Source organism: Mauremys reevesii, linkage group 6, assembly GCF_016161935.1.
Source record: "Mauremys reevesii isolate NIE-2019 linkage group 6, ASM1616193v1, whole genome shotgun sequence".
Taxonomy (NCBI): domain Eukaryota; kingdom Metazoa; phylum Chordata; order Testudines; family Geoemydidae; genus Mauremys; species Mauremys reevesii.
Window position 1 is genome coordinate 129407639 of NC_052628.1, and position 24734 is coordinate 129432372.

General features: G+C 42.2%; 1 protein-coding gene across 2 annotated transcripts in view; it reads left to right on the plus strand.

Annotated features, from left to right (window-relative positions):
• Positions 1-24734, plus strand: part of NCBP1 (nuclear cap binding protein subunit 1) — a 50018-nt gene that overhangs the window by 13024 nt on the left and 12260 nt on the right. For both annotated transcript variants that reach the window (XM_039544467.1, XM_039544468.1), the window contains 10 exons: positions 1251-1372; positions 2133-2202; positions 4320-4535; positions 7666-7763; positions 8821-8884; positions 16672-16782; positions 18629-18693; positions 20969-21031; positions 21544-21618; positions 23725-23828. In XM_039544467.1, coding sequence (XP_039400401.1) covers positions 1251-1372; positions 2133-2202; positions 4320-4535; positions 7666-7763; positions 8821-8884; positions 16672-16782; positions 18629-18693; positions 20969-21031; positions 21544-21618; positions 23725-23828 — 988 coding nt within the window. The remainder of the gene's footprint in view (positions 1-1250; positions 1373-2132; positions 2203-4319; positions 4536-7665; positions 7764-8820; positions 8885-16671; positions 16783-18628; positions 18694-20968; positions 21032-21543; positions 21619-23724; positions 23829-24734) is intronic.

Below are 24734 nucleotides of genomic sequence, written 5' to 3' on the forward strand. Positions count from 1 at the left end.
TGCAATACTAGATGCTTAGTCCAGGTATACTTAAGGAGATGTATTTTTTCCTGCCCTGGTTCCTTGCTGACTCGAAGAGAACAAAAACCAAGACACAAACAAAAACCTTCCCCAACAGATTTGAAAATATCTTCTCCCTTTATTGGTCCTTTTGGTCAGGTGCCAACAAGGTTATCTGAGCTTCTTAACTCTTTACAGGTAAAAGAGGAATTAACACTTTACAGGGTAAAGAGGGATTTTATGCTACCCTTAGCTGGATGTTTGACAGTCTTCAAACAGACTTTTCACATGCAATTGTTTTCTAACTTTCAGTTCTATTGATACAGAAGTCATAATTGAATACAGGTCTTGTCTTTATGAAAGTTGGCAGATATGCTATTGAATACACCTATTGGGGAGAACTCATGACGAAAGAGGCCATTTTTACAAACTATTCCTTTAAAGCATAGTTCTGTTTTGAAAAGCAATTGTCAACTTCAATTTGAACCAAAATGTTAATGTTAAAAACTACATATTTTATGAGAACCTGAGACTGTGTTAAAAACAGACAATGGAATTTTATTATGCTTTCCTGCAGTGTTTGAAACAAAACCTGTATGTCAGTGTTTGGTTTCACTGGCCAAAGAACACACACAGTAGCAAGTAAATTGTTTGTTTTTTTAAAAAAATATTTACTGCTTCTAATCTAAAATATTGATGAGATAAAGATTCCTTTATAGTAATGTCTTTAAGTTGACTGCTAAATCATTACAATCATTGCCAGTGCATAATATTTTTACCTTACCAACTTATGTATGCAGTGTAGTTGTAGTCATGTCAGTCCCAGGATATTAGAAAGACAAAGTGAGTGAGGTAATATCTTTTAACAACTAATTATTTTAAGAAGTTGGTTCAGTTAAAAGATACTACCTCGACCACTTTGTCTTAACTTAAGTGTGGTTATCCAGATATTTAATGTCATGAACATGCATATATCTGATATCCACACGTTGAAATACATTCACGCTTTTAAACAGAGCTGCTGAACACATCTTTGGGTTCTGGTAGCTCTATGAACTAGCATTGAAGTATAGCTGCACTTCCAAAGTAATGGCTATTTCTTTGATTCTAGGTGATTTTTTTCCATTGTATTCAAAGGAACTTATTCTCTCTAATCCTTGCCAAGTAAAATGGGATGCTTCTTGAGAAATTCCTTGTTAAAAGTATGGAACATAATTTTTTTTTTTTTTTTTGGTCCTTGTTCTCTGCAGGTGCGATGTGACTGGTATGTGTTTGCATTTCTGTCATCTCTGCCCTGGGTTGGAAAGGAACTGTATGAGAAGAAGGACGCTGAGATGGACCGCATTTTGTCCCAGACTGAAAGCTATTTGAAGTAAGACTACAGCCAACATCAATCCCCTCTACCCTAACACCTGGTGAAATGTAGAATAAATAGCTTTGCTTATTGGTCATTCAAAAGTAATCTAAAATTGTAAAACTTGATAATTCTCAGAAGTCTGACACAGTGAAATGGCATAGATTGTGGGATTTTTTTTAACACTAAATGATTTAAGCACCTCTTTCATACTAGTAGATCCAGTTTTCCAAAACTTGTTTAGCTTTTATAATTGTGATGCAAAAACACTAGAACTCTGTTCATTTTGGATCGTTTTGAGGGTTCCTTTAACAGCAGCTCATTAAAGATATAGGACTTGTCTTTACTGCAGTGTTAGTTTGTGTGGTACCCCAACCCAACTCCTGTCCACATACAGATCTATAGCTTAAGTTAAATAGTGCTTTAAACTTGAGCTTGCTGGCTAGTTGGGCTATGGGTTGAAGCTTGAGTGCTGCTAACACTCAAGCTAAGAATGTGATCGGGGCTCAACCTCTCTGTTTCTTTTCAAACACTGGATGCTGCAAATAGTCACTCTGTGCTGCGAAATGTCCACTATAAACTGGATGAGTTAACTCAGCGTTGCAGCAAGGACAGCCCATATTAGCACTTTAAATAGTACCTGACAGATTAGTAAATGTTAGCTTACTACAAAGCTACTCAGCTGAGGAGCTCAAATGCTGTACATGCACAATAGAAAACATGACTTTGTCTAGATTTCAGGTTTTAAAGGGATAGCTTTTCTTTCTATGTGTAATAGACGGCGTCAGAAGATCCATGTTCCCATGTTACAAGTTTGGTCTGCTGACAAACCTCATCCGCAAGAAGAGGTAAATGGATTTTATTTGCTATGTAGTAACAAAGGTAGAAAAATATGGGGCTAAAGCACTTTTTTCTTCTGAAAATTATCTTGTTGAAGCAAATATTTCTCCCTTTCCCCATGTTTTCTGTTATCCCCAGTAGGTTCTAGGTCCAGCTGTCTTCAATTTCTCAGGTCTAAACCTATGCAAAACTTGGTCATTCTATGGGGAGACACTTGCTTTCTGGCACACCACTTAGGAAAACACTTGCTGCTCAATTGAGCAGTGGTTGAAAACTGAGATCACTGCAGGAAGCTCCCTTTTTTGAGTATCATGATGTAACTAGTTATCTAGTCATCATTTGGGAGAGTTGCATTGTGTTGAAAACAACACTGACCTTGACAGAAAGGGAACCTGCACTGTTTGCCCTTCAGTGACCTCCTTCTTGGCAGCTGTCTTGTGTTCTCCAGTAGGTTCAATTTCTGAGTGGCCTGTCTTTTGTCTCCTTCACTCTCGAAAGGACCCCACCTGCTGTCGTGTGGCAAGAAGCACAGGCAGCACTCCCACTCTTCCCCCCTAGAAGACAGGTATGAAGAGTTGCATTGATAGTGGTGGCCAGGGATCCCAGCTTGGCCACCTCATGTGGGAAATCAAAGGAACTGTTTTCCTGTGAAATGCAGGGCTGTTGGCCCTCGGCAACATAGCAGGCAATGGAGCAGCACAAGGGACTCAGGGAAAGATGCTCCCCCTTCAGTGAATGTGTTCAGTACTCTTGACCCCTCCCACTCAAGATTGTAGCCTCTCCTTAGGCTCTGAAGCTTGGTGTGTCTCTGAAGCTCACAGGAAAAGCTCTGTCACAGAGTAAGCGTAGGCTCTGTTGAGTAAGAGGCAGGGGCGATGGATTCTGCTTAAAAGTGAGGGGTCACGAGGCCCCGGTCAAGCCAGAAGCTGGGATGGGGGCCTCGAGCAGACCCTGGTCCATGCTGCGTGACCCCCCCGCCACCCTGGATAGGTGGAGGGTCCACAGCAGCCCACGTGGCTCATACCCTGCTCCGGCTTCTGGCCTGGCAGTGGGGCCGAAGAGCTTGAGCTGGGCCAATGTAAGAGCTGCCCAGGCAACTGTGAGGAGCCACGGACCCTCCACTTGCCCTGGGTGGAGGGGACATGGGCCAGGGGCTGCTCGGGGTGGGGTGGGGGGGGGGGTTGGGGTATGTGAGGCCCCTCCCACCCCCGTTAGGTGGATGGTCCATGCTCCTCACAGCTTCTCTGGGCCACTCTTACCTGGGACAGGATCCGCTTCTTGTGGCCTTGGGGGGGAAGAGGAGGTGCAGGGGGCTGAGTCTGTGGCAAAAAATGGATAGGTCCGGCCTCTTGCCTGCCTCCCTGCCCCAATCATCAAGCAAAGAGGGAATTTGACTCCTCACTCCCTGTCCTCATGGGAACATGCTACCACCAGGATATTGAGAAGCTACAGGCAAGATGCAAAGTGTATAGGGATGTAGCATATTTAAAAGTGCTCATTACTGAGTCAATAAAGTATCGATCAATTTCTGAAAGATTTTCTAACAAAGTTTTTTAATTTTGTTCTCTAAAGTCAAGAAATACAGAAAATAAGAATTGTTATAGCTTCTGTTCACCCGAAACATAGAAAACTGCACTTAGAAGCAATTCTCTCTTCCCTCAGTATTTCCCTTGTTTTCTCTCATTTGTGACTTAGGAAATAATTTGCTGCTGCTCCTGCTTATGTTGAATGTATCATAGGCTTGTATGCACCCCATCACTAACAATAGTAGAGCACTGGGGTATTTTATTAGCAGTAGAATTTTAAGTGACAACACTTGTGAATATGTGGAACTATGAAGGCTACTTTCTTCTGTGTATAGAATTACTAAATTGAACCAAACATCAGTCTTTATCTCCTAAATGAATAGATGGTTGCTAATAAGCAGCCTAGCCAGATGCTTTGCTTTTCTGAATATGTGAGTTCGGTAATGAAGAAATCCTTTTTTGAAAATGCCTGGTGCTCTGAAGGGCTTTCTGGAGTGGCTGATGGAGAAACTAAGCTCTTGCAAGTGACGATATAGAATTTTGTAATTTCCTGAGATACTGTATCTGATATTTAAAAATATTTCCTGTCTTGTTTTCAGTATTTAGACTGCCTTTGGGCTCAGATTCAGAAGTTGAAAAAAGATCGCTGGCAGGAAAGACACATTCTGAGGCCCTATCTTGCCTTTGACAGCATCCTCTGTGAAGCACTGCAGCACAATCTGCCTCCTTTCACTCCACCACCTCACACTGAAGATTCAGTTTACCCTATGCCGAGAGTCATCTTTAGAATGTTTGACTACACAGATGATCCTGAGGTATGTGATCTTCAGGAGGTGGAGGAAAGCGAGGGTTTTACATACTGATATCTAAATCTAAAGTAAGGGTCACAAAGTTGGTGGGAACCCAGGCCAATGCAGGGTGAGACTTCCCCCTTTTTACGGAGTGTGAAGATCAGCTGTAATGCTGTATGTTTTGATGCCACTGGGAAGACACCAACATGAAATATTTACTTTGGCAGTTCATGTTATCATACATGTCAACTTTGTTTGACAATTGAAAATTGCCTGAGTTAATATCTTAACATATACAAACATTTATAATATGTCATAACGTATGTGTAAGATATATGATTAAATGAATTTAAGGTGCACCTTTAGCTACCTCACTGTCTCACTGAGATGACTTCTGATGTTCCAAACCCCTGAGTAGCTTCAGACAGCTGAGTGGGTTTTTTAAAAAGTTTGCCAGGGAAACCTTCCCCCAAATACAGAATGTCCTCTTCTCCCCTCCACCAAAATGTACCTGCGCCCAAAGAGGGCAATTTTCTGTCCTAGAGCATGAATAACTTTTCTGCAAAAAAGTCACAGCATTCAAGTCTGTTACACTGCCTTGCTGAGCTAGAAACAGGATCTTTATACTGTTGAAAATGGGAGAATCTCTGCTTCTGATGAGACCTAGTGCTTGAAATAACCGACTTTGAATTGTGGCACTTTGAAGTGTAGTAAAATTACTGGATCACCTGCAGAGCCTTGTACATTTAGGGTGCATGGTAACTGCAGCACTTGGCTTAACAGGCAGAAGTACATTAAAAAAACCTCCATGAAGCTTTTAAATTTGATAAAATAATTGTAGAAGTTGTACATGCATACCACATATTACTGAATATGATACCATGGTTTAAATGTTTTATTGGTACTCATTTGGGATGGTTGGCCTAGCTCGTGGCTTTTGCATTTTGTGAGTAGTGCAGTTTTATGCCAGACTCTCATCAATAAAACCATTATACTATGTTGTCATGTATTCTCTGCTTAAAAACTTTTTAAACAGTGCCAAATACTACACACACTAATTTTGACCTCATGTGGATTCAAAAATATTTTATAAATCTGCCTGTGAACAGGAGCTGGTATCCTAATCATTATGGGAAGAGCAAGTAACTGTCTCGCTGCCTTTGATTGCCTTTCAAAGACCATTGGTGTAATCTGAGAATGCAATACCATTAAATAGCCATACATTTAGTGAACTACTCCTGTCTATTTATTTTAGTATATTTATGTAACCCTTTCTTTACCATATCTGTAAACATGAAAAGCCTGCCCGGTGTGGGAAGTGAGAAGTCAACTTTGCTTGCTATAAATATGGGAAGGGGGTGCTTCGAATCTTGTTTCATCTAGTTGATATGAATGACATAGTCTGACCTTCTTTGCGGTAGCTGAAAAGGATGCAGTATTGATGTGATCCTTATGTGTGGAGTAACTCTTATGAATTGTAGCCATTTTGTGTTATGTTCAGAAGCAGTTGGGGTAAAGGTGGTGTATGGGGCAGTGGGGAATATGATAGGATGAAATTGTACAGAAGTGCTGAATATATTCTTGGAAGCTCAGGTTAAAAACAACATTGAGTGGTGAAAATGACCAGTAGCTGGTGAAAACAGGCACAGCTGAAATTTTAGCTGGGTATTAGAGGTCTCATCTACAAACAAGACAAGCTGATATAAAAACCTAGATATGAGTTCTAGTGCTGTCTGTGTTTTGTTGTCAAGTATCAGAGGGGTAGCCGTGTTAGTCTGGTTCTGTAGAAGCAGCAAAGAATCCTGTGGCACCTTATAGACTAACAGACGTTTTGCAGCATGAGCTTTCGTGGGTGAATACCCACTTCTACTTGCATCCGAAGATGTGGGTATTCACCCACGAAAGCTCATGCTGCGAAACGTCTGTTAGTCTATAAGGTGCCACAGGATTCTTTGCTGTGTTTTGTTGGAAATTGTCTTTAAGGATGTCATTTTATTTGAAACTAGCCCTTTGTATTTTAGCAGTTTAAAACACTCGATGAAACAGATTGTTTGCTTAGAGGAAGTTTTTATACCCAACAGCAAAGTGTTAAATCCCTGTGAATAATTATCAGAACTAGAAAAACAACGAGGAGTCCGGTGGCACCTTAAAGACTAACAGATTTATTGGGGCATAAGCTTTCGTGGGTAAAAATATCCACTTCAGATGCATGGAGTGAAAATTACAGATAAGGCATAAATATACTGACACATGAAGAGAAGGGAGTTACCTCACAAGTGGAGAACCAGTGTAGACAAGGCCAATTCAGTCAAGGTGGATGTGGTCCACCCCCAGTAATTGAGGAGGAGGTGTCAATACCGAGAGGGAAAATTGCTTTTGTAGTGAGCCAGCCACTCCCAGTCCTTATTCAAACCCAACTTAATGGTGTTAAGTTTGCAAATTAATTGTAGCTCTGCAGTTTCTCTTTGAAGTCTGTTTTTGAAGTTTTTTTTGTTGCAGGATGGCAACTTTTAAATCTGTTGTTGAATGTCCAGGGAGATTGAAGTGTTCTACTGGCTTTTGTATGTTACCATTCCTCATGTCTGATTTGTGTCCATTTATTCTTTTACATAGGGACTGTCCAGTTTGGCCAATGTACATGGCAGAGGGGCATTGCTGGCACACGATGGCATATATCACATTGGTAGATGTGCTGGTGAATGAGCCCCTGATGGTGTGGCTGCTGTGGTTGGGTCCTCTGTCACTAGAGTATATATGGGGACAGAGTAGGCGATGGGGTTTGTTACAGGGATTGGTTCCTGGGTTAGTGTTTCTATGGTATAGTGTGTAGTTGCTGGTGAGTATTAGGTTGGGGGGCTGCCTGTAAGCAAGGACTGGCCTGCGTCCCAAGGTCTGTGAGAGTGAGGGATCATTTTCCAGGATAGGTTGCAGATCGTTGATGATGCACTGGAGAGGTTTTAGCTGGGGGCTGTACGTGATGGCCAGTGGTGTTCTGTTATTTTCCTTGTTGGACCTGTCCTGTAATAGGTGACTTCTGGGTACCTTTCTCACTCTGTCAGTCTGTTTCCTCACTTCTCCAGGTGGGTATAATAGAACGAGTCATTTTTCTAACGTGTAACAGTGACTTCATATATCTTAATTCCTTTTTTAATAGGGTCCTGTTATGCCTGGCAGTCATTCAGTTGAGAGATTTGTAATAGAAGAGAATCTTCACTGCATCATCAAATCCCACTGGAAAGAGAGAAAAACGTGGTAAGAAGTATTTTCACTGAGTGAATAAAGGAATAGTGATATGATACCACGATACTGTTTCCTGAATTTTTTTTAGCTTTCTGTCTTGAGTATCATGACTTTCACGGGAGACCTTTAAAATCCTGAAATGACTGTTGCCCAAAAGCTTGAGATGAAGAAGTTAGGAAGTTAGAAAAACAGGCATTCCTCTAAGATTCTAAATTTAAAATTACTTCCAAAAAAGAGCCAGTAGCCTTAGTGATAAACAGGCAGGATTTGTGTTTGTGGCAAGGGTTCTTGCACAATGACTGGTACAGCTTCTGATTCCACAGAAACTAGAAATCCTGTGTTCTTGTGAAGACTTTGACTGTTACAATTAACAGGAGGATTCCTGTCTGAATTTCCACAAGGAAAGTGGAAAGACTATCTAGAGGTAGTTAGAAATTAGTGCAAGTGGACTAGGCTTAGAGTAATTGAAGAGTGGCATTATTTTCCTTTGGGACAAATGCTGGCTAATGAAGCGTTCATTAAACGATACTGCAAAAGTCAGAAGGCCTCTTGTATTTTCCATTAGCTCGCTCTATATTCAAATATCAATAGTAAAATAAGGGCCATGGGGAAGTGGCTCGGCAGGCACTTGCTAATGAGAGAGACTCTTCACTTTTTGGTTCATGAATCAAATCCAGGCAAGGCAATTTTGACTGACAGGTTTTTGTCTGGCTTATATGAGCTGAGTTTGGTTTCAGTCCAATTTTCAGGTGGGCAGGTACCAGCATTATGCAGAGTACCACGAAACTTATGCTAGATGGTATCTTTGTTAGTAGTTTGAGTATTCAAGAATTGCATATTCATGGAAATATGTCCCTCCAGGTTATGGTTCAAGCGTATCTGTGGGTAAGCTTGCACTGATGCTTGTGTTGCACCTGTTGTGTGTGTAAATAGTTGACTTCAGTCTTCAGACCTGTCAATCTGACAGTCTTCCTGCAAAAAAATGAACTATTCCATAAATCATCATTTCTTGGTACCTAGACCATATCTAATGTGTTGCATTCTAATTCACATATATTTATTTTTGCAGTGCTGCACAGCTACTGAGCTATCCAGGAAATAACAAGATCCCTTTGAACTATCACATAGTTGAGGTATGCATTTTACTCACTGCATCTTGTACACATACTTGATACCTTTACTTCCTAAATAATAGACTCCAAACCATTGTAGTCCGTTCTTTGGGTATCAGAGTGGCCTGAAGGCTAGGGTGTAGTTTCTCCCTGACTTAAATTATCATCCTGCAGTCTTAATGAGTGGATCAAGTTCAGTTACCACTATTGCAATAGAATTTCAAATAACGGCATTTCCAAAGTTTTACCTGTGTGTTTTTCGTAGTTGGCCAATCAGTACATTGGCCAATCATCTCTGAGATGGGTCTTTCTTTAAGATTTTTAGAGCTGAAAAGAACTTAGATAAACCAAAAAAAACCAAACCCAAAACCTTTGTCTCTTACTACTTTTCTGAGTTGCTTAGAGCACTGTATGTCACATCTCAAAAGGTTTTAGCTTTTAATTTGAAGTCAATTTCTGGCTGTTTAGTGATGTTTCTTTTTCCATAGTCACTTCTCCAGGTGGAGGAATTTTTAATAACTACAAATATGAGTGGAAAAACAAATGTAGGTTCTCAGTCAGTTCCTCTATTCAGAGAACTCTCAGGCTGATGCAGCCATGCAGAACTTTGTACGTTAAACTGGACATAAGGTTGAATGTGGTGACTTGAGTGTTTAATTGCAATTTGTTTTGCAAGGCCTCTATTAAAAAGCAAACATTAAGAACTAGGAAGTTCAGTTAAACTTACAAGCAGGTGATAGTCTTGTGGGTGAATGGCTAAGCAAAATCACTCCAGGAATTAAAGGTTTACAATCCAAAATCCCCAAATATTTTAAGCCAGGAATCTCATATTTTAAGGTTAACCAAACTACCTCGTCTCTACCCCTATTCAGGCCAAAGAAACACCAGAAATGGAGATTGCTTTATCTCTCCATAACAGTTTTATCGCATCAGTGAATAACACTAAAGGCAGTTTAGGGTTTGTAATCAGAGAGTGGTTGTACAGAATCTGGCATTGTGTTGGCTGTACACAATCTCCAGAAGAAATAATTTACCATTCCCAATTAAAGACTGCTTAAAGGCCTTCAAAAAATTCCAGTCAGAAACATATGTAGGAGCCTCCTCTTTAATCACTTACCTGAGTAGGATATGAAAGAAATAAGGTTTGTAGGTAAGAAGGTAACAAGGGGAAATGGAAAGTGTGTGTTACAGGTTGCTTGACTGTGACTGTTAACCTTCCTGTCTATGAATGTGTCTTTAACAAAACTACAATGTTCTTAGGTTTCTTCTGTCTGAGAAACTGGAAAATTCAGTGTTAGCCAAAAAAACCAAAACTGCTATGCTCTTGTAAGATCTCTAACATTCAAGTCAGTGAAGCATTCCTTTCAACCTTAATGCTAGTTCAAGTAATGCTTTTGTCTGGGGAATTTCCCTTCTTTTCAAATAGTCATTTGAATAATAGAAATAATGTGAACTAACCAATAGGAAAAGAAAATGCCATTTAAGCTTCGATACATGTGTACTTCTGCCTCACTGATGGAGGGCTAAGATGCTCCATATTTCCTCAAAGTGCCATGCAAACCATGCCCAGTTATGCTAAGTGCTTAAAGGATTCATGACCTAGGCCCTAGGGTTTAGCTCACTTCATCCCATAAAGTTTCTGAAGCCAGGCCCAGAACTCTTCCTTCCTCATTACAACTAGCTGTAAAAAAAAAAAAAAAAAAAACCCTCCAGGTTAGCCCCTCAGATGTGGAGCTCCTGTCCTGCAGAATGAACACTCCAGGTAACTAGCACTCAGTGCATTGATGCATTTAGTACCCAGTCAACCCATGTACTTGAGTGTCTTGTGCTAAGTGATGGCCCAGTGTGCCTTACTGTGTGCTGGATGAGATGATGGTGGAGTGGAATCATCAGTCTGAACTTGGTAGAGATCATCAGTGCCCTGATCATCCTGTGGTTCCTTGGAGTACTGATGGTACTGACAAAGCAGGATGTGCCAATCCGAAGGTCCCATTTCAGCATTTAGTGACCTGGAATTTGTCACTTTAGAAACTTGGTCTTGTGCACCACATCTTGGGACACAGACAGCCTCAATTCTGAGTCTGGATTAAATGTGACTCTTGTTCAATCTTAACTGTGGTTACATGCCAACCTCTCCATCACAAACTTTCTTAAGTCAAGAGATGCTGACTAACGATCCTTTTGGGAAAACTAAAAGTTTTACCTTATTGTCCAGGAATAAGTTTCATCTTGTAACCTTTTTTGCTTAAAAAATTCAAGTTGAAAGCGCAGTCACTATTTAGGACGCTAACACATTTCTCATGTAATTTTTTGGAAGTCCATATGATTAGGCATTTGTGATGACAGCACGGGAGAATGCAGTGCTGTAGTAAAGGCCAAGATGGCAATTATGCATAATACTTAAATTTCATTTTACAACTTTCTCAGCCCAGAAGCAAATTACTTGAGTTTCCTTACTGTTCTTGGTTCTCTTCTAATATTGCAGTAGCTCCTGCTGTAAGCACTCTAAACCATCTCTTTTGATTGTTCATAACTTTGGAAATCATTACTTTTATGCTGCAGTCTTCCTGGCGTGGTCTCATCAGAGGTGAAGTTAGTTTTGGAATCTTTGAGTTAAATTGGTTAAGTAGACGTTTTGTACGTGGTGTTTCTTAAATCACTGTGTTTTAATTAGAAATTTTGGGCATACTTAACTCAAACAGCTGTCTTGTTCGAGCTTGCCTCATTTAGGAAATGACTGTACTTGAAGCAATGTTCGTCAGTTTTAAAAATTGAATGTTTAAGGTCTTTAATATATGCACAGTAGAATTTACTGTTAAGTCTTAATGATACTTCTAAAGCTAGAATCTCGGAATAATAGAGTGCAGTGAAGTGCTTTCACTTTGGATTGATCTTTAACTCTCGTGTAGAATTTGAAGTGGCTGGGTTCTAAGGTATCAGGATCTCCATCAAGGACACACTAGGGTCAGATGGAGAACTTACAAAGCCCATTAAGTATTTTCTGTCGTTTAAAGGAAATGCAGAGGCATTAGCAGACTAACGCTGGGAACAGTAGAGTTGAGTGAACAAGTAGTCAAGTCTAGAAGTCCAGGGTTTATGTTGAAAATTGAGCCTTTGTTGTGCCTTTTTGCAGAATTTTAGGGAATAACTAGTTATCAAGTGAAATTACATACAGAAAAGAACACTAGAGTTGCAAAGTCAGAGACTCAACCTGAATTCCGGCATTTCCTAATTTGGCAATATTATAGCTGTGCTGATCCCACAATATTGGAGCGACAGGTGTAATATCTTTTACTGCACTGACATCTGTTGCTTACACAGAGTTCCTTAGGTCTGGGAAAGGTACGCAGTGTCACAGCTAGATACAACATGAAACAGATTGTTAAGCATAAGGAGCTTGCAAGAGACCATTCAAGGTGAAGCGGGGAGTTAACACCTCTCCAATAGTATGAAAAAGGAGGGTTAGTGAATCACAGCTTGTAATAATGAGTCATAAATCCATTGTCTTTGAGTCCATGATTTTTAGCTTCTAGCAAAGTTATGAATTTAAACTCCCAGGCTTGTTTTTAAGGTGTTGCGCAGGCTTTCTTTGAAGATGAGGACTGAGAGGTCCGATACGGAGAGATGGTTTTCGTTAAAAATGTTTGCCCTCAAGTTGTATGGCATTTCTCTTTTTTTATCATTTTTTCTGTGTGACTTCATTCATGATCTTAGTGATTGTCTCATTTTCACCCATATTGTTGTTGGGGAATTAATGTTCTCTAGGAATTCTTAATTTGGCCCTGTAGTGAAGCGACAACTCATCAGTGCGGCACCTCCTGCTGGTTGTCTTGGGAATTAGCTCTCCAGCATAGGGAGCACCTCCTACTGGCTGGTGTCTCACCTGCCGCTGGCCCCCATGTCCCTCCCGGACCCTAGTACTCTTTACCTTGGGGTTCTGCCCACCGCAGTACCCCCACACACTGGTCTCCCCTCCCAGGGGAACCCCCAACCCTCTACCCCCACCTTGCCTCAATGGCTACTGCCAGTCACCATCTAGCCCCCACAGTCTGTAATGGCCACTCATCACTGGCAAGGGAGTTAGGACCTGCTGCCTTTGCCTATTCCGAGGCTGTATCTCTGCAGCCCCAGTACCTCTGGAGACCTTCACCAAGGCCTCAGCCTGGGGTTTTACCAGGCTGGAGCTCCCCAACTCCCTTGCCCTGTTCTCCAGCACTGCTCCAGCTCCAGGTACCTTTTTCTCCCAGGCAGCCAGGCCCTTCGTCCTCCACAGCTAGAGAGACACTCCTTCAGCTCCTGGCCCCCAGCCCTCTTATCAGGGCCAGCTGGGCCCTCATGGAGCTGGCCCACCTATGGTCAGCTGCTGTCCCTCCTTTTCCCAGCCGCAGCCCTCCCCAGGGCTACTTTTAACCCCTGTTCTGCGGGAGTGGGGCAGCTCCCCCTTGGTTCTTATCCATTATGATAGCCTCTTACATGATCATGTGTAATAAAGGACCCCTGCTTGATTCCATGGGCAGAGACGTCTATGGCTTGACTCTTTCAGGGTACTTAGCACTTTGCTCGAAGTACATGGAATTCATTAAAGTTCTCACTGACTGCAGTTGAAGTTGAGTGTGCTCAGCACTCTTACAAATCAGACTCCAGATTGGGCACCCAAAAGTGAGAAAACAGTGGCTACTTGTGAATTGTGACTTGCCCATAATCTCATGAACTCTGTGGCACAGACAGGAATATCCAGTACTCAAGGGTTGCATTTAGTTTTCTAAACCATGAGACCATCCTTTCTCCTCTTGCAGTCCTCTGCCTCACTTCATTATACTGTCCAGCTTCTGAAACAAGTGTGTCTGGGTCAGACAGAAGGCAACCACAGCCTCCTTAACTGTGCAGCCCTGACTTCATTCCCTTAGCACAATTCATCCTGCTCACTGAATGATGCAGGAGTTATCAATACATACACACAAGGGGCCAAAATGAGGTTGCACAGGCAACCTCGATTTTGTGTTTTCCTTCTCTTGGCTGCTGGCCAGCACGCGGTCTTGGCGCACACAGATGAGACGGTCTCCCTGCTTGCAGTGCCTGTGCCTCATGTCAGAACAGCCCTTGGCTTCCAGGAGCCTGGAAAGTCCTGCTCATCCCCAGAATGGAGCATGCTTAATACAGATGAGATCTTGAGGGTTTGAGCAGTGGCCTGCTAATCCCAGGGTCGTGAGTTCAATCCTTGAGGGGGCCATTCAGGGATTGGGGCAAAAATCTGTGTGGGGTTTGGCCCTGCTTTGAGCAGGGGGTTGGACTAGATTTCCTAAGGTCCCTTCCAACCCTGAGATTCTATTCAGAGAGTTTCGCTTCCAGACTCTAATATGTCTCTACTGAGCATGTACAAACTCCAGTTTTCATTGGTTTATAACTTGGCCAGATTGAGGCAGCTTTTCACAGGGACTGCAAACGGCAAATTCCTGACATCAGGGTGACACTCTTCCAAAGATTGTTCCAGAGCATAGAGGCACTAGAGTAGGGGTGGCCAGCTCTTCGGAAGTTAATATGCGGCTCCTTGTCTAGGCACCGACTCCGGGGCTGGAGCTACAGGTGCCAACCTTCCAATGTGCCAGGGGGTGCTCACTGCTCAACCCCTGGCTCTGCCACAGGTCCTGCCCCCACTCCTCCCCTCCCCACCCCCTCCCCTGAGCCTGCCATGCCCTCGCTCCTCCTTTCCCCTCCCCCCGCCTCCTGCATGCCACGAAATAGCTGAGCCGCTGGGAGCCCGCCTCAGCTGGAAGCCGGGGCGAGGCTACTGATGTATTACTGTGGCTCTTTGGCAATGTACATTGGTAAATTCTGGCTCCTTCTTAGGCTCAACGTCAGTGCTAGAACGTCTCAGTGAAATGGTTACGAATTTTTTTAATTTGGATAAAACATATTTTTCCAAACTTCATTCTGTGAAAGGGCTGAACCATTTGCTGCAGTTGTCTCCCAAAAATCAACTTGATTCAGATCCAAACACCTGTTGTGGAGAATTTCAGACCAAATAATTTAACTTTGTCAAAATTTTAATCAACTGAAAACAGGGTGTTAAAACAAATGTTTGGCATCCTGAACTGTAGGCATCACTACCTGTGCTACTTAGATCCAATCTGTATTGATATAATACAAATGTACATATGGTAAGTTTTATAATACAGTGCAATTTTCAGACTTAGTTTGATTTTTTTTTTTTAAATCTCATAGAAACTTGCAAAATAAGACAAGCTTAAAGAAAATTACATCAGTAGTATTAATGTTTAAAGCCGCCTAGTTGAAACTTTGTTTTGTAGTATAGTTTGGAATGCTCCTAACTACTGAATTTCCTTTTTTTCAAATATAACTTAATTTATAGATTTTTTTTTTCAATATCTGAGGACAACATCAACCTAAATGTATTTTAACGGATTTCCTTAACCCCTTTAAATAAAAACTAAATGTTTATTTTCCCCTTTTTGCTGTTTTACTTCTGTAACTTCTCTAGTGTGCGTCATGAAACTTAACTGACTACTTTTGTTTATGGTTTCACATTCAGGTTCTCACTGGTGCAACATTTTGATTGTAGACAATGCAGGAGAATAACTCAGTTTAAAAAATGTTTTAATTGATAGTTTTTCAAGACTCTTGTTTACAAGCCAATAGGGGGTCAAACTTAAGATGTCTCTCTCCAAATCAAGCCAACTTGGAAGATTGTACAGTAAGCTACTGTAGGGGTGTTGAGTGAGTGGGAGAGTGGCATTTAAGGTGGTGGGTTTTTAGTGTCTCTCTGTGTTGAGCAGGGGTCTCAAACTCCCAGCCCGCGAACCTCCCCAATGTGGCCCGCGGGGCTCCAGCAGTTTGGGGGCCGGGTCTCTCCCTTGGTCCCATCTGCCGCTCCCAGGCACTCCCCGCCCCCAGGCGCCTTACAATGGCCCGGGGCCCCGGCAGCACAGTGGAGCTGAGCGGCGTCTGCCTGCTCACTCCATGAGTCTGCCGGCCCCTCCTTGCAGCCCCCGGGGCAGGGTGGGGCTGTGCCTCTGCGTTGCCCCAGCCAATGGGAAGCTGCAGGGGCGGGGCCTGGAGGCAGCAGCGCGTGGAGGTGCCCCCCCCCCAGCCTGCCCTGCCTTGGAGCCCCAGGTAAGCACTGCGCTCCCCTCCCCCCTCCCAGAGCCTGCAACCCCATCCCCTGCCCCAGCCCAGAGCCTACACCCAGCACCCAAACTCATCCCAGAGCCTGCACCCCAGACCCTCTCTCCCACCCAAACGCCCTCCCAGAGCCCAACCTTTCACCCCTTCTGTACCGAAACTTCCTCCCAGAGCCTGCACCCCAATCCCCTACCCCAGACCTCTTCCCCCACCCAAACTCACTCCCAGAGACTTAGGCAAGTGGGGGGTGGAGTTTGGGGGGGGGGGTGAGTTCTGGGTGGCATGAGTGATATTGGTCCGCTGGGAGAATTTGAGGACTGACACTGGCCCTAAGGTAAATTGAATTTGAGACCCCTGGTGTTGAGGGTCCTGAATGGGTCTTGCGGTAGGTCTTGTTGCAAAAACGTTTAAAGGCTGCAGGTGAATAGTGGGTGCAGGTGCTCTCGGTGAGAGAGGCATTCTCTTGAAGCTATCCATTTTATAAACCCATCTTAGAGTCCTCATAGCAAGAGTTTAACAGATAAAACGTGCCTTATTAGTGGTACATAGTCGCATGATGTTGTTCGTCAGAATTGTGCAGACTCGGACATGATGATGGAAACGTGTGCATGTGTCTAGACTGGGCTCTGATAACATGTCTTTTTTCCTCCTTCTCCTCTTCCCACCAGGTAGTATTTGCAGAACTGTTTCAGCTTCCAGTTCCTCCACACATTGAGGTCATGTACACAACACTTCTGATTGAATTGTGCAAACTTCAACCTGGCTCTTTACCACAAGTTGTATCCTTCCTTGTTAAGGAGCACGGTAGCTTTGAATGCTTTTTCCTTTGTTCTCTGGAAAACTGAGTATTGCCATGAATTTTAGCAGTGACTCTATTTCCTTCTCCCTTTATTCAATTGAATAAAACAAGCAAATAGTTTGACCATCAGTACTGCATATGTGAAAGAACAATGCAGACAAATAGCCGTTGTAGTTCTGTTACCTTAGTCTCTATTGTCAAAGTGATGAGGAAAAATCTCCAGTGTTTTAAGCACTAATTTTAAAAATAAATCCCAAATGCTAGAATAGATGACTGTAATTATAATGTATCATTGAATCATAATGCAGGAAACAGATTGTCAGTAAACCTGGCATATATTTACTTCAGAGAACAGAGCACTTGGTTTCTCAGTTACTATGTGTCTGCATATTAACTCTTAGTTAATATCAGTTTCTAAAATTAGATTACAAATAGCAGCAGCATTTGTGTAAGTTGTACCACTAGAAATTTCACTTGTTAGATGAATAGAGGTTCTAAGGCTTGTTAATGTTGAGATCACATCATCACCAACAGCAAAATGTATGTTTTATAAATAAACTTAAAAGTAAATTGTTAACTATATTCTCCTTACTTACCTGCAAAGACTCAGGTAGAGATCTTTGTCCTGCAAGAGACAAGGACGTCACTTAAACAGTGCAGGTAGTTTAAAAAGTCTTTATGGCTTAAGACTTCTGAAATATCACGTTTCAGATACTATCAAAGTTTGTGTTTTGCAGCTCAGATAAAGTCCCTGAAACTTAGAGTTCAGTCTTTGGCACACTTGTTATATATCAGTGGTATCATAATCTGAAATGAACCAGCTTTAAAGGCTCACTCTGGCTTCTAGAAGATCAGTGTTATAAAAAAATGTAAAATTGACTTTGGATGACTTGATTGGGTGAAAATTTTCAGTCTTTCTAACTCCACTCAGATTAATAGATTCATAGACTCTAGGACTGGAAGGGATCTCGAGAGGTCATCGAGTCCAGTCCCCTGCCCTCATGGCAGGACCAAATACTGTCTAGACCATACCTGACAGACATTTATCTAACCTACTCTTAAATATCTCCAGAGATGGAGATTCCACAACCTCCCTAGGCAATTTATTCCAGTGTTTAACCACCCTGACAGTTAGGAACTTTTTCCTAATGTCCAACCTACATTTATGCAACAAGTTTGTCACTGAAATAGCTGCTGCAGTTTTCTTGCTGCATCGTAGCGGGGATGTCTTCCCCTTGCCATCTTACATTGTGCCATAGCTTTAAAAATATTAGCAATAAAGAATCATGGAGGACTGTCATCCATTTTTTGAGCTGCCTTCTGTTTAAATTCTTCCCCCAAAATCTCTGTTAACCCTAGTGGTGAAAAAAATGTGGCAAAACAAGTGCAGTATTCAGAGAAATGAGGATTAAAATGAGTGAAGGTGGTTTGTTCTTGTTGCTTGTTACTGAGTTCTTTAGTGTGTTTAGACTGCATCCTCTCCAAATAGCTCTGTCTCTTCAGAAGCCAGAGTGCTGAGGTCACTGAAATTTGGGTCTCCATAATAAGCTGGATAGCAGCAAGTATCACTAGATGTGCAGCTTCCATTGTCTTATAGAGTACTCCTCTTTATGAGCAGAGACAAGAGTCTACCTATTGGGCAAACTGCAGTTTCCCTGTTTTCCATGAAATTACCAGGACTTACCCAGCATGGGATAGTTGAAAAGTGAGATGTTACTGGGGGGGGGCGGGTGGCATCCTTCTGCAAACCCTCCAAAGAAAGTGGAAAGAGTTAGTATAAGCTCTGATTTATCAGACTCCTCTTTGCCTTAATTAGACACTTGTAGCTTGCACAAGCCACAGAAATGCTGTACATGCGTTTGGATACAATGAACACTACGTGTATAGACAGGTAAGTGCTTGTGCATTTCAGGAACATCAGAATGTTTTCCTCGTTGTACATTGATGGACTGAAAATGGGTCACATGAAACTCTTCTTACTACCTATTGGCGCCATAAAAAAACAACTGTAAATCCTAAATAGTGTTAACGTTTGAGCTCTAGTCTTGAGCCTTCTAAACTGAAGGATGGGCATCTCATAGACTTAAGGTCAGAAGGGACCATTATGACCATCTAGTCTGACCTCCTGCACAATGCAGGCCACAGAATCTCACCCACCCACTCCTGTAACAAACCTCTAACCTATGTCTGAGTTACTGAAGTCCTCAAATCGTGGTTTAAAGACCTCAAGGTGCAGAGAATCCTCCAGCAAGTGACCCGTGCCCCACGCTGCAGAGGAAGGCAAAAAACCTCCAGGGCCTCTGCCAATCTTCCCTGGAGGAAAATTCCTTCCTGAATATGGTGATCAGTTAAACCCTGAGCATGTGGGCAAGACTCACCAGCCAGCACCCAGGAAAGAATTCTCTGTAGTAACTCAGATCCCACCCTATCTAACATCACAGACCATTGGGCATATTTATCTGCTAATAATCAAAGATCTACTTAGCACTTGCTCACCCTTCTCTGCTGTCTGCTGAGACCCTGCTCTCCCTACTCTTAGAAGGACAGTTGCCTTATACTGCCAACCCACTGCCCTCCAGATCACTGCTCTGCCTACGAGCACGGTGCAGTTCTGAGCTCAGTCCCCATGCTGCTCTGCTGATGCAGGCCACTTCCATCCTCTGGCCTGAGGGAGGGGCTGAGAGTTGGTTCACAGTGGGATAGCAGGTTAAAGGAGGGTGACAGTTCATTGTTCTAAGGGTTACGTGACACTTGTGCAACAGGTAAGAATTGCAGTTGCTATGGAGAAAATCATTAAGACAATTACATATTTGCAGTCAGCTATCTTTGCTTATGTTAATAAATAGATATAATGGGACCAATGTGGTGAATCTGACAGAACATGAGACTATCTCCATTCTGTCTCAAAAAGGCCAAAGACTCGCTAAACCTAAGGTGTGTCTGCACTTATGGTGATGTGTAGCGTGCAGACACTGCCCGCTCCCCCCCTACCGCCCAGCGTGGGTATAAATAGTGTAGGCCGTGCTGCACTGCTTCTGCGTGCAGAGTGCAGCTGCACCAGTACTTCAGGGTACATACTCTGCATGGCTCTCTACGTTCCCAAGAAGTGCCTGTTTCTAGCAGCGTAGTGTTCTGCTGCCGGAGCCTTTCCCCACTGCCACATGTCACTACATGCACCCTACGCACCGCTGAAGGTGTAGACATGGCCTTAATGTCTGGTATCTGAGAACACACATGTTATGTTTACTCCTTAGAGATGCCTTACAGACCACTAAGATGGAGCCACCTGGAACCAAATAACAAAGTTTTGTCGTTATTTGGGTGGGAGCTTAGGTAGTAGTGGGCTAAAACTGTACTTTTCATTCTTCCTTGTTTGATGCTTCATGGACTTCATGTGAATTTTTTTAAATGTTGCAGGCTAGTAATTGCCCTAAAACCTTACATTGTGACCTGATTAATCAGTGGCTTTTAGTAGTTGAGAGAGAAGCTGTACCTTACAAAGGACTGGGTAAAGGCAGTTATCTGCCAAATAAGAGAAACTACTCTGCATGCCTGAATCATATTTTAGCTGATAAAATAGTTATGAGAATGAAAAAGAAAAATCTAATAACCCCCTTTTGAAATTGCCTGTTGCACTTTTATATGAATATATGACCAAAGACCTCTGTAGATAGACTTATACACTTGACAAACTTGGCTTAATTTGGATTTCAGTGCTTAGCAAGTATTGGTGGCGCGGGAGAGGCTGTGTAAGGGATAAATTTCTAAAGTGTCATGGGGACTTAGGAGCACAAGCCTCACTTATTTGCAGAGGAAATCCCAAGTCTCTTATGCACTGCTCAAAATATCCCACTTCACTTGGGCGCCAAAAGCTAAACATTGTTGACCTTAGTATAGCAGTGTGTTTCCGTTCTGTTATAAACAGCGCTTTAACATCAACAAACCAGACATTAGTATGCCTTTTAACCAAATGGGTGACTCACTAATGACTTACTATGTGACTTTTCTGTTCATTGTTGGGACACATTTTTTCTCGACTATTGAAATGACTAAGCTTGCCTCTGAAAAGTATAATTGAAACTCTCATCTGTTTTTTTTTTTTGTTTTGTTTTGTTTTGTGTGTTGTTGCATACTTAATAGAACTATAACATTTCCCTCTTTAAAAGGTTCATGAACTGGTTTTCCCACCATCTGAGTAACTTTCAGTTCCGTTGGAGCTGGGAAGATTGGTAAGTTTCTGTTGGGGTTCCCATTTGAGCCATTTGTATTGCATACAACTTTTGTACGTATCCAGAACTTGCCAGTGTTGCTGCTAATAGTTGTCCCTAGCTATCTGTAGTTAACATCTCTCTAAAGCACTAATCGCCATAGAATTATCACCATAGTGCCTTAACTTTATAACCATTTAAATTTAGACAAGATGCAAAATACCGTTCTTATGTAACTAATATATCACACTCTGCTAAATACAGTTAAAAGATTTTACTGTAATTAGAAATCACTTATTTCAATGTGTATTTGTGAAGATGAGACTTCATGTTGGCAGTTCATAGATTCTAATACCATTATGTGTTAGTACCCCATCTCAAAATTGCTGAGACCTGTAGAGAACAGGAAAGAGCATTGTAGATTAACTGTGCTTAACCTGTGAACACTTTGTACAGCACTGAGCCAAGCTAAGAGCAGAGTAAGAAGCAAATACAATGCTTGTTAAATGCTATCAAATTTTGCACTTTGATAGGTCAGACTGTCTTACTCACGAGCTTGACAAGCCCAAACCCAAGTTTGTAAAAGAAGTCTTGGAAAAATGCATGAGGTAAGTGAAGCTTTTGAACATACCACGTTAGGAGCTTGGTATTTACTATCAAGTTTGTCTGATCATTGTTTACTTTTAGATACTATTAACCAGATTCCTTTCAACTTTGTGCCTGTATATGTACTTATGAACTCTTTCCCATACAGCACATTCTGTTAGTTCATGTTTTCAGGAGATGTGTCAATCTGTTCTGTTGTCTTGGCTGATAAGACTCTTGGAAATAATGGGACACTCCCACTCTCCTAATAGATTGGAGAAGTGACGCCTTTAAATAGGGGGTGAAATAGCCACACCTACATTTCACTTTTAGATGCAAGTCCAGAGGGTCAGACACTCCCTTTACTTGGAGTTGCATGATGGAAGTTGATTGGGGCGGGGGCACGGCAGAGGAAGTAATGTTGTTGGAAAGTATTGGTCATTCATAAACTAAATGCAGGAAGGAACATACTTTTGAGTTCTACCTTATTAATGGCTTGCAGGTAACACAGGGCCTAATTTTGATTGGTGATGAGGATCCAGGATTCTCATTGACTTTTGAAAGGAAGTTGTCCGTGCTCAGGATTGGTCCAGCAACTCGTGATGGAGAGGGAATAAGGGTAAAACTTTTCAAAGTGCTTAAATGACATGGGCTTCGTTTACACTACAGTTAGGTTGATGTAAGGCAGCTTATGTCAACCTAACTATGGTAGTGTCAAGTATCAGAGGGGGAGCCGTGTTAGTCGGGATCTGTAAAAGCAGCACAGAATCCTGTGGCACCTTATAGACTAACAGACGTTTTGCAGCATGAGCTTTCATGGGTGGTAGTGTCTACGCTACAGCCTTGCTCCCACCGATGTAAGTGCCCTGTTACACCAACATCATACCCACAGGAGGCGTAGGGCTTATTTCAGTGTAGTTAGGGCAACCGTGTCCGTGTAGACGCTGCATTACTTACATTTATAGTTGGCTAAAATTCTTGTCAGTTTCACGGCTCTGTGCTGGAGCCATAAAATTGACAAGAAAGGTGAGTAGATTTCCCTGCTGTGAACCTGGCTCACAGCTCGGGCTGTCACCCTGAGGTGCGGGGGGGGACGGGACGTCCAGCTAGAACCCAGCTGCCCCCCGAGCTACCTGCTCCAAGCAGGCTGGTGCCCAGGCTTCCCTCTCCCCGTCTGGAGCCCTGGCTCCCCGCTCTGAGCCCAGCTGCCATGCACTGAGTGCCTGGGCTCCCAGCTCTCCATGAAGCTCCCAGAGCTGTCAAAGTGGGGCTGCTCTGAGCAAAGACAATAGCAATATGAAATTAACAAGAATGTCAGTTTCTCTGTTGGTTGGCTCTCTGCTGGGAAATTGAGCCCCATGGGACTGTCAGTGCCCCACAATGCCCCACTCCAGTTGGTGCACGCACACCAGGTGAGGAAGCGCTTCACCTGCAGAAGGAGAGTAGTATGGACACCAAGAGCCAATTGAATTATCATGATGGCTCTATGTCAGCCTAAACTAAGTCGACCTGATTTATAGTGTTGACAAGCCCTTAGAATCCCAAGTGAAAACTGTTTTCACGTATTCCTTTTTGAGTCAGGAAGTACAGGAGGAGTAAAAGCACTGACTGGCAAAAGAGAAATATTTTGTCTGTGGATCTCTTCCATCTCACCTCAAATGGTGGTAGGCTACTTTTTAAATGTTTATAAAGGTTGGAGGGAACTGAGAGTTAAAATGGAGAAGTCAAGATGACTTTATTTCATTGATTTTTAAATTGTAGCACCAGTATCTTGCCTGTGATCCACATAGCATGTGCAGTGTTTGAATAAAATGTGGCCCTGACTGATGGTTCCTCTTAACCTTTCAATGTGAGCAAAGTTAATTATGTGAAGTTGAGAATATAACTTTTTTTAAGTTATTCAAATCTAAAATGTCCATTGGAAGCTAAATGCATAAACTGGTTTCATTGACTCTTAATGTCTGGAAGGAACTATCCTCAATAAAATGTAGTAATAATCAGACTTCTTGGTTTTTGTTCTCCCTAAATTAAAAGATAATAAAATAAGAGCATCTTTAAGGCAACACCATGGGGTATCCCTCAAAATATTCCACTGGTAATTCTATTACAACTGAAGTTTTCTCTTGCAGGCTTTCATATCATCAGCGAATAATAGATATTGTTCCTGCTACATTCAATGTCCTTAGTCCTGCAAACCCATCGTGTATTTATAAATATGGAGATGAAAGCAATAGTAAGTTTAAAAGCTATTTAGAAGATGTTAACCTTTTCTTCAAAATATTATCTATCTTTTCAGATCTGATCAAGCAAGGAAACCTCTAGTTTCTGAGTCAAATTAGTTCTCTTTATAGAAGAAAATTCACAGTGGAAATGAAAAGGCTGACTTTTGACCTGGAAAAATTGCCTGAGTGGAGCACAGTAATATAGTTTAGGTCTAAAACTTTGATTTGGGGCAGGTTGGGAGGGAATTCACTAAAAAGGGTTCCTAAAAACTTTAAAATGTCAATGTAAACACCTTGGTTTAAAGTTAATTACCCTGCAATGTTTGCAGCCTGAACACTGCAGCATTGTGCTAGTTGCAAGAAAGTCTAAAAAGTCAATTTGGCTTCTGTTTCCAGTGTCTGAGCTGAGTGATGTGCAAAAGTTGAACAGCAGAGTGAAGATAACTTACTAGTCTTTGAGTGCCACATTTGTTTCAGAAACAAACGAAAGAGCTCTTGGTAAGCGCCAAAGAACTCTGTCTAATAAATGAAGCAAGCAAACAGACAGGAGTAAGACAGTAGTTAAGGTGAAAAATGATATGGAAAGATTATTTGAGAAGAAGAAAAAACGGATGAGTGCCATAAGTATAAGGAGTGCCCCAATTGAAGGCACAAAGGTGAGCGGGAGAAGGAAATGAAGAGACTCTTCAAGGAAGTAGGAAGAAATTAGAGCACAGATGTAGGCAAAGGAATGGTTATGTAAGCCCTCTAAAGTTGAGGCCAAGGGGGGATTGAATTTGATGTAGCAAATATGAAGCAGAGATTCTATGGGGCTGCTGATGTGGCCAGTGACATGAGGAGCAGGGTGGTAGCAGCAAGATTTTGGGTAGGATCTGAAAGGGGAGAGTTGAAAGGCAGAAAAAATTATACGTATCTAG